General features: G+C 33.8%; 1 protein-coding gene across 3 annotated transcripts; it reads left to right on the top strand.

Annotated features, from left to right (window-relative positions):
• Positions 1 to 8,044: 8,044 nt before the first annotated feature.
• Positions 8,045 to 10,560, top strand: LOC116351361 (DNA cross-link repair 1A protein-like). Of its 3 annotated transcripts, none has more exons than XM_031783458.1 (11): positions 8,045 to 8,530; positions 8,590 to 8,829; positions 8,887 to 9,012; positions 9,167 to 9,278; positions 9,356 to 9,411; positions 9,472 to 9,538; positions 9,605 to 9,674; positions 9,752 to 9,833; positions 9,983 to 9,993; positions 10,067 to 10,231; positions 10,368 to 10,560. In XM_031783458.1, exons 1-11 carry the CDS (start codon positions 8,368 to 8,370, stop codon positions 10,449 to 10,451), a joined length of 1,176 nt encoding a protein of 391 aa, XP_031639318.1. In that variant the 5' UTR covers positions 8,045 to 8,367; the 3' UTR covers positions 10,452 to 10,560. The 3 variants fall into 3 exon arrangements, with proteins under 3 accessions (XP_031639318.1, XP_031639317.1, XP_031639316.1); XM_031783457.1 differs by having other exon boundaries at positions 8,872 to 9,012; XM_031783456.1 differs by having other exon boundaries at positions 8,590 to 9,012.
• The last annotated feature ends 83 nt before the right edge of the window (positions 10,561 to 10,643 follow it).

The following is a 10,643-nucleotide window of genomic DNA, read 5'->3' as shown; positions in this document are numbered from 1 at the left end:
AACATTTAACTTTAATAAATTGCGTTCATAGTAATTTGCCACACGATACAAATCCCTTTGAAGATGAATACAGTCATCTTCTGATGTTATACATTTTGAAATTTTGGTATCATCAGCGAACGAAAAGATGCATGGTATTTTCTTTGTATAATAATCATTGAATGTTGCTAACATATAATTAATTGGTTCAAACTTTGTGTAATCACTCTTTCTAATTGGTATATCAAATAGCGGTGTGGCTCTGGTATTATGCGCCGAATCGTAATATTTCAAACTATTTGATATATGAGTTGACTTCATATCTCCATGGATAATTTTGAAGATGAAAGACACTTGCGCCACCTTGCGTCTCTCCTCAAGCGTAATCATTTGCAAAAACAGCAGTCTATGCTCATATTTCGGAAGTCTATAGCTGTCCCAGTTCATTCTCCTTAGCGCATAAAGTAAATGTAAAATAAAGGCGTTTAATTGTCCATGGGTCGACAAAATCCCTGCTGTAGAACTTTAACCAAGCGAGTCTTGATTTGGCTTTAGCAGTGACATGCTCAATGTGTGATTCGAAAGTCATTTGCACATCAAGCAACACTCCCAAGTCCCTCATTATAAAGACTCTTTCAATTTGAACGCCGCCTATGTTGTATTTGTATTCATATTGCAGAGATCCCCGATGATATGATATGATCTTAGTTTTGTTGACATTTAATTTTAATAAATTGCGTTCATAATAATCCGCTACTCGATCCAAGTCATTTTGAAGATTAATGCAGTCATCTGTTGAGGTGATACATTTTGAAATCATTTCCCCGAAACCATTGTCTCAGAAGTCAAAATCTCGAGACTTCGATGCCCCATTGCCAAAAATGGGTACAAAATCAGCCACACATCGTCTAAATGTTGTAGTCAAGCCGAAACGAATTGAAAAACCGGTGTTCAAAAAGGCAACTTGGGTCTCTGGCTTCAAACCAACGGCAACATCCGAAGGAATTATCAACTATATCACGTCCGAAACATCGATTAATGAAAAATCGAGATTCAATGTGCACAAACTAGTGAAAAAAGATAAGGATGTCACCCAAGATGTCACCACATTGAAGTTTGTTTCGTTTAAAATCGAATTAAATGAAGACGATTTTGACCAATCCGGAAGTGTGGGAAGAAGATGTTCTTGTTCGTGAGTTCCCTCAGAACAAAACTTTAGGTGATTTTTTCCCGGCATTGAATTTTGAAAACATCCGCAAACCACCGACACCAGATTTGATGGATTTAACCGAATCACATTCACCAAACAACATCACCGGAAAATCACCGAACAAAGTCGCACAAACATCGAGCACAAAGAAATCACCATCACCAAAATCCAATCGAAACAACATTGACTCCGCATCAAAAACAAGCAAAAACCTCGCCAAAAATAGTCTCGAATCAAATCAAACTAAATTTGTACATCCAATTTGTACATCCATTAGCCACAAAATCGTGTCCTTTTCAGGTAATTTCTTTCTTTGAAACGTGGCTCCAAAAAAATATTACCGACATTAAGCATTTCGGGAAACGAAATAACGTGTATCGTGGTGATCGGTCAGAACGCACAAGTGACAGAATCGACGGTGGAGATGTCTTGATCGCTGTGGAATGCAAATAAATACAACAGTGAGAAAAAGATCCTTTCGGAGAATAGTGCGGCCTGTAGCATTTATGTGTCAAAATTGCATTCGATTTGTGCAATGTATATGTATTTGCGGTGTACATTCGTTCGGTGCACGAGACGGCAAAATTCTTGGAATGTTCTGAGACCGTGAAACTAATCCCGTACAATGGAAATGACATCGTTATTGTATGCGGTGATTTTAATCATCCCAGTGTCAAATGAATCAGAGCCGACTCCACCAACTGTCAAATATCGTGAATCTAGCCGGAAATGTTTTGGATTTGGTTTTCACAAACAAGTTCTATGAGATTTAATCAACACGGACATTGATAAAATCTGACATCTGGCACAAGGCAATTGAAGTCAAAGTGACAATTGATGGAAATGAGCCCACAACACCGCAGGCATCGGAAATATATGCATGCAATTCGGCCGATTACGATGCAATGAACGAATTTTTCGTTACAAATGACATTTTTTTATTTTTGGCGCTTTGTGAATGACAGAAGAAAGAGAAGTGATATTCCGGCCACCGTTGAATACAACAATGAGACTGCAAACACCGACACATCGAAAGCGGAATTATTTGTTGGCAGTGAAATCCATCAACGCGAACAAAGGAGCCGGCCCAGATGGAATATCACCGAAAGTGTTAAAGAATTGTGCACACTCATTGTCGGAACCGTTAACCGGTATTTTAACAGCGCTATTTTGTAAATCGTTACATCAATTTACAAGGCTGGTAAAAAGATCAATGCAGCGAATTACAGGCCAGTAGTGATCATACCAACAATAGCAAAACTTTTTGAAATTATTGTTAAGCAAAATCGACACATTTGTAAACTCGAGAATCTACCATAATCAACATGGATTGGTGAAAAATCGATCAACCTCAACAAATTTACTGCAAATGGTAAAGGGGTAATGTCAAATGCCTTTATAAAGTCCCTAACGCAGTTTCTTACACTCTTTTACTCACACACAAACAAAACAAAATGTCAAAAAACAGCTGTTCGACCGAACCATTCATAACCAACTTCATGCTACTAGTTGATTCGGAATGAAAATAATGTTTGAAAAATCTATGATATTTCGAAAAATGAACTAATTATTTTGGAATTTTTTAATCTGTTTAGAATAAAATAAATTTTTAAACATTTTTTGTACTAACAATATTTTAATCAACATTCACTTATTATTTAATTTTCACAATTTCCATCAATTCACAAAATGTAATTCATAGCACTAGCATGAAGTTGGTTATATGTCAACCTTTATTCATTCGTATAAAAACATATTATGTTCACCAATATGTCATATCAATACCTCTTTCACGATGGACTCAAATGTCAAATGATGGTCAAAAAATGTCAAACGGACATGCTGTACACCGATTTTGAGAAAGCTTTCGATCGTGTGAACCCTAGGGGCAGAGCAGTACTAGAATAATAATTTTTGTTTAAAGTAATTCTATGTTGTGAGTAGTAATCCATATTAATCCATAATAATACACACTTACGTAAATTCTAACAGAATGTAAAAAAATGGAAAATATCGAATTTAATTTAATAAATATCGAATAAATTGTTTCAATCCGCAATATACGACGATCGCTTTATTCCCTGGGTTGGTATGTAGATTACTTTGATACATAATCTACATTTTGTAAATGTAGATTACTACCATGTAAATTACATATTGTTTCCCATGTAATCTACAAAATTTGTAAATTATTCAATTTTGGCTAACAAACATAGTAAAACCACCAGAAATTGTATCAAAATACCGAAAATTGTATGGAATTTTTATGGTAATTTTTATTGAGAATGTGTCTATTGGTCCAGTTTATTCCTAACAAATATAATATACAACGTACACATGAAACGTCATTAAATTGCTGTTATTGGGTGTGCCAATTAATTTTAAAGGATTGATACATAGCGGTGCAGTGTTCAGATTACGAGGGCGCGTAGTCGGAATTTGACAACATCGGGCAACATTTAGTTCGTGAATTTTTGACATTTCATGGAATGTGATATAAAACGTGTTTGAGAAATTTCGAGTAATTTATTAAAATTAAAGTGAGTTCAATATTTTGATAAAATAACAGTGAAAAAATGTTTGAAAATATATGTGTTGAAGATGTCAAAAAGTAAAAGTTTATGTAAATATCTTTATGTTCTTTAAGGAGTCAGCAAAAAATATAATGAACGGCCAGGTCAGCCAAAAAAGTTTGAAGATGCAGATTTGCAAGCATTACTCGATGAAAATGCATGTCGAACGCAAGAAGAACTTGCAATGGAGTTGAATGTCGACCGAAGAACCATTTCTGTGCGTTTGCATGCAATGGGAAAGATTCGAAAGTTGGGAAAATGGGTACCACATCAACTGAATGAAATTCAATTGAGAGCACGAATCACAGCATGCAAACAACATCTTTCCGAGCACAAAAAACATAGTTTTTTGAGTCGAATTGTTAATGGCGATGAAAAGTGGGTCTATTACGACAACTCCAAACGTAAAGGAGCGTATGTTGATCCAGGCCAACCAGGACCATCGCAGCCAAAACGAGACATACATTGCCAGAAGAAGGTCATGCTGTGCATTTGGTGGGATCAGAAAGGTATCGTGTATTATGAGCTGCTAAAACAAGGTGAAACGGTTACAGCTGAACGCTATCGACAACAATTGAACAAATTGGCGCATGCATTGAACGAAAAACGGCCGTTGGTAGCGAGAAAACATCATCGAGTTTTGTTTCACGACGACAATGCTAAGCCACATCGAGCACACATCGTCAAACAAAAGATAGAGGCGTTCGGTTGGGATCGGCTTGATCACCCCCCGTAATCTCCAGACCTCGCCCCTTCTGACTATACCACTTGTTTCGATCAATGCAAATGGGCTTGTCTGAGATATCGTTTCGAAATCCTGAAGGAGTGCGAAAATGGATCGATGAATGGATAGCGTCAAAAGATGAGGAATTCTTTCGACGTGGAATCGACAAGTTACCAAGAAGATGGGCGGAAGTCATAGCTAACGATGGGCAATACATTGGGTAGAAAATATTGTACAGTTGTTTTTAAATAAATGTATCTTTTCACACAAAAATCCTTTAAAATTAATTGGCACACCCAGCCATAGACTAGTGGTTAGCGTGCCAGATTTGTGAGCGTGAGGATACGAGTTCGATTCTCGGTCAAAGTGGAATTGTCAAAAGTCCCCAACATTTATGTGTGCGGGAACACAATATGTTTTTATATGAATGATTTAAGGTTGACATATTACCAACTTCAGCTAGTGCTAAGAATCATAATTTGTGAATTGATAGAAATTGTGAAAATTAAATAATAAGTGAATGTTTATTAAAATATTGTTAGTACAAAAAATGTTTAAAAATTTATTTTATTCTAAACATATTAAAAATTTCCAAAATAATTAGTTAATTTTTTCGAAATATCAAAGAAATTTCAAACATTATTTTCATTCCAAATCTACAAGTAGCATGAAGTTGGTTATGAATGGTTCGCTCGAACAGCTGTTTTTTGACATTTTGTTTTGTTTGTGTGTGAGTAAAAGGGTGTAAGAAACTGCGTTAGGGACTTTATAAGGGCATTTGACATTACCTCTTTCGTCCGGTATTTTTCCACCGTGATTCGCTCAGGAATTGTCAGTGGTTTAATGAGGAGAGGTTTTGGCCGTATCTCGGATTTGTGGAGTGCTTCGGAGGGCACTTAAAGCCGTCGGTCCCGTGTGTGTGCACAGCGAAGATATGGGTTCAGCACAGACACACGTAAAAATGGAGTGCCTTCGCGTTAGGTTGATGTCTTGGATATATCAATGTCCAATACATAAACCGCAAAAAAGGTAGTGCCGAACTACTGGTGAATATACCGGTAAATCAGTGGTATTCGCATTCCCCCATTTGAAAAAAGAGCTCAACGCCATATATGTATCGGTGGAATTGTGACTGTCACGACAATTGCATTGGAGGAATAATCCAAGCAATCGAATGACAGCACCATGCAATAGGGTTTGTGTCAAGGCTAATTAGATAGCGTAACCCCGTAAAAACATGCATCAGGCTTGATAGCATACCTTCAGGAGTGCATCGGCCTAGATAGCGTACTTTCCGGAAATGCATCGGACTATGGCACAAAAACGTAAATTGCATGTAAAAACACCATTGGGTCTGCGCAAAACACTGATGAAGCGTACGCGTGATGCTACAACTAGCTCCCCAATTCGAAAAAAAAAAAAAAAAAAAATGGCACACCCAATAGAAATTACACAAGTGTATATTACTGCGGATTAATATGGATTACTACTCACAACATAGAATTACTTTAAACAAAAATTATTATTCTAGTACTGCTCTGCCCCTAGTATGAACCACAAGAAATTATTGCAGAAGCTGCTGAGATTCGGATTCGGACGACGGCTTGTCAAATGGATCCGCGATTATTTGACAGAACGAACGCAGTTTGTTAGAATTGGTGAAAGAAGGTTATGAACCTTCACTGTGTCATCAGGTGTACCAGCGGGAAGTATTTTGGGACCTTGTCTCTTCATTGTATTTATTAATGACATGCTGGAAATAGTATCAAATGAATTTGTTTTATTATTCGCAGATGATCTAAAATTGATCCGAACCACACAATCGCCTTTGGATGCCATAATTTTTCAAAATGCCATTAATCAGTTGAGTGAATGGTGTACTGATTGTTTTCATAATGACATACTCAAAAGGCGGAAACATAGTCAACTATGATTATGCGATCAACAACGGTCAACATACATTTGAACAGATCACCTTACACAAGGATCTGGAAGATGTATTTGACACGAAGCTTACATTTGTCAATCACATCGACGCGATTACAGACAGTGCAAATGGGGCAATGGGATTCATCAAACGAGATAAAATTGTCTATACAGTACATTGCCAAATATCGACACACGACCAAATGTCGGAGAGTTGAATTGAAATTAAAAATTGAGAATTCATTTTAATTGCATTTTTAAAAGTAAATTATGAAAGATCAATATCAAATCTCTTTATTATAATCCAAAATTTAATCAAAAACCTATTATTGCTTTCACAAATTACGTTCAAAAAAATTCGGCATTTTTATCACTTTTTCACGTCAAAAGTTAAACTTTGTCATTTTGAGACAAGTCGATAAAATGCATTTTTTTATATGAAAAAATAACTAATTTGGAAAAAAATATGTCAGCGAATTGTAGATAGTTTAATTTAGTTATTGAAAAGAAATATTGAAAATATAAAGAAAAACAATTATATTTATTTTTCATTTTTCACTGTAATATTATTCCGGAATAAATCGTCCAATTGCCGACACATAAAGCACTGAAGTTTCAAGTGAAATACTTTGGATTCGACAGATGTGACAGGATCATCGTGAAATTCAAACCAATAATATTATAGATCAGTGAAATAACGTAATATTTTTTAAATATTTTTGCCATTTTATTATGAAAAAATAAATAAAATTAAATATGCAGCAAAAATATATCAATCCAATAATTTCAACTTGAATATTTTGTATTGTTTACCTCAATGTAAAGAATGCGTTCATGAGCTGTCAAAACTTAAAGTTGTTCAAGTTTCTCAGTGAAAATTCATGAAATTTGTCGAGATTTGGGAGCTGAGAATTGGAAGATGAATATACGACATTTGGAATTTTTGATGTTACGACGGAAAAATGGAAAATAATAATATATTTTTGGAAATTACTCTCTTTGACTCTTTTCACTCTGACAAGTCTTCACTCTGTGCTTCACACAATTAAATTCTACATAGAATTGTGTATAGAATGATATTTTTAGATGAAAGCAAAAGTGTTAAATATCAAACTGAAGTTGAAAATTCAAACAAATAGTCCGACATTTGGGCGGGTTTGACTGCAATATAACGAAAACCAAAGAAATTCGAGAAATACAGAACTGATTAGAGTTAGAAAATTTTCATCGGAGTATGCACATAATCAACACGTGGCTTGTAACATTTTTAATTTAGTAAGAGAAACATGCTTAGAATCGGCATCGAGGCAAATTTTTAGAAATGATATTGTAAAATTGGACAATGTGATATTTAATAATCTGTAAATTGGCTAGTTAAGAAAAATTATTTTATGATTTGGAAATGTGTAACGGACACAATCGATATCTGCTGCTCCGAAGTCGAAAAGACTGGTGGCTGGTTATTCGATCGGGAAGTGATTTCATTACAAATGATATTGTAAAATAATTGTGATACATATATTCAATCTGTGATCAGACGGTGAAATAAATAATAATAATAAGCTTACGTAGGTTTTTGTGAAAGTTTTCCCTTTTTCTTCTTTTTCCTTACATCGTCAACTAAATATCTTTTCAGGTATTCTTTTTGATTAATTTTATTGGAATTCATTCCGAAAATAATCAATCAGTTTGAAGTAAAGATCTTATATTCAAAGAAGTTTTGATCAAAAAGAAACGCGTAGCACGCGACGTGTTTTAAACAAAAGAACGTTCAAGCTGTCACTTACATACCCCAAGTAGCAACTGAAATGTCAAAACTGATTCATAATACGTTATAGGAAGAATCTGATTGCTGTTCTGTTTCATGGGATGGAAAGTGGCATGTTAATAATTCTTCCCCCAATGTTGCGTTTTTTCTTTGTCATCTAAGTTTTGTATTTTATATTTTGGTAAAAATGATAAAAATATTAGATTCAACTAAAAGTAATGTTTCTGAGAACAAAAACATAAAAAAGAAACTAAAATCCATTAAAAGAGGCCGTCCATTCCCATCACATCACAAATACCATAAAATTGATGAATATTTTCATTCAAATTTTAAAGTAACAAAAAAAGATTGTAAGTTATTAAAATCGACATTTAACATGAGCTTTATTATATTTTATCTACGTTTTTAGTTGAAGAAGATAAACAATCCACAAATATCTTGTTAGAAAAGCGATCGAACGTTGGAAAACAGGAAGATTTAAAACTTCAAAAACAATCAATTTTTCCGAAAGAGATTCAAACAAAAACTATCGTTTCGACCACTGCTAATCAAAACCAACCTAAGGAACTAAATGAAAATATTGATGCATTTGATAAAACTGATTGCATTCCCAATGATGCTGAAAATTATATGATAAACTATAGTTTAAGTAAAAAAATACAAAATATTCCATACTATAAAATTATTGAAGGCACTAAATTTGCAGTGGATGCTTTTCGGTATGGTGATATTGATGGTGTAGATTGTTATTTTCTTTCCCATTTTCACGCAGATCACTATATTGGATTAAAAAAAAGTTTCAATCATAAACTTTATTTATCCAATATATCAGGTAAATTACATTATAGGTACTAAATTACTATTTGAATTCTGTGTGAGTGAGAAAGTATGACAATAGATGGTTGAAAACCATTACAAATTAGAAAGCAAGAAAATCCATAATTAAAGATCCGTAATAAAATTCATGTCTTATCTGGTCACTTTAGGTAGATTAGTGATGGAGTTTATCAAAGTTGATAAACAATATATTCGATGTCTTGATATTAGTATACCTGTTTTCGTTGATGAAGTTGAAGTAACTGCTCTCGATGCCAATCAGTGAGATTGAATATTTTTCATAATTTTGAACTGAGCAATTTGCATTAATAATTAAAACTATGATTTTCTTTAAACAGTTGCCCAGGGGCTGTGATGTTTCTTTTCAAATTCAAGACTGGAAAATGTATACTTCGTATGTATGACAAACACCATGAAATTCATTTCAAATCATTTATCAAAAATATTTTATTAGATACTGGTGATATGCGTGCATCGCCCACAATGGAAGAATATCCTGAGTTTTGGAACAATCAAATAGAGTAAATTTATCCATTTTTTTATTACGATTATGTTTATATTTTTCTTTTTTCATTCTCCTCCCGAAGGACAATTTATTTGGATACAACTTATTTGTCTTCAAAATTTGATTTTCCAACACAGGCAGAAAGTATCGATGTAATAATTATTATTTCATTACTGAAGCATTGCTATCCTTTCATTAATTTCATTTTTCATATCTGATTTGCCCCCAGGAAAGCATTGGATACTGTGAAGAATTCATTAATAGCAGCAGCTCAGGCACTCATTTAATCGTCTGCGGAGCATATAAAATTGGTAAAGCATTTGAAAAATAGTAAATATATTGCTGACAAAAATTGAGATTTGATAGTAGTAGTGAAGAGCTGAGTAATACAATAAACATTTTTCCTAAATTTTTCTAATATAACAAACTACTCAATTCATTTCTTTTCTGATAATTTCAGGTAAAGAGAAGGTAATTCCCCTCTTTGGGATCTCCTATATTCTTGAATAATTATATATATTCTTGCATTTATTTTCCGAACAAGGTATGGCTTCGGCTTGCACAGGAATTTAATTACAAAGTATGGATTGATGCCGATCGGCATAGAGCGATGAAATGCATACAAAATGATGAAATATCTAGTGTATTGACAGATTTCATCACAGATGCGCAAATACACGTTCTTCCAATTTCCAAAATAAATTATCAAGTACGTGAATAATCAAAATACATTAGTAATCAATGAATATGGCGATTCTTTCTGACGATACACACAGAAATTTCCATAACTTGCTACAAGTACGAATTTATTGTATAAAGCACATTTTTCTATATTTTTTTTTCAGTTTTTAGTCAAATATGTTGATGAACTCCAAGAAACATTCTCAAAGGTTCTTGCTATACGTCCAAGGTACGATCATATTTCTTAAAAGAACACATCATATCTATTGAATATTTTGATTGGAGAGTATTTTTTTATTCATCCATTACTCCGATATATGACGGCCTAAGAAGAAAACAATAACATACAGAATATTCTGCAAAAAGACGAATACAAATTTATGTGAGCAAAAACCAAATATACAAACAGACAGCGCAAAGGTAAAACAGCCTACTTACAT

The sequence above is a fragment of the Contarinia nasturtii genome, unplaced genomic scaffold (assembly GCF_009176525.2).
Source record: "Contarinia nasturtii isolate CC-2019 unplaced genomic scaffold, AAFC_CNas_1.1 Cnas_scaffold_5317, whole genome shotgun sequence".
Lineage (NCBI taxonomy): Eukaryota > Metazoa > Arthropoda > Insecta > Diptera > Cecidomyiidae > Contarinia > Contarinia nasturtii.
This window is presented reverse-complemented; position numbering and strand designations above follow the sequence as displayed.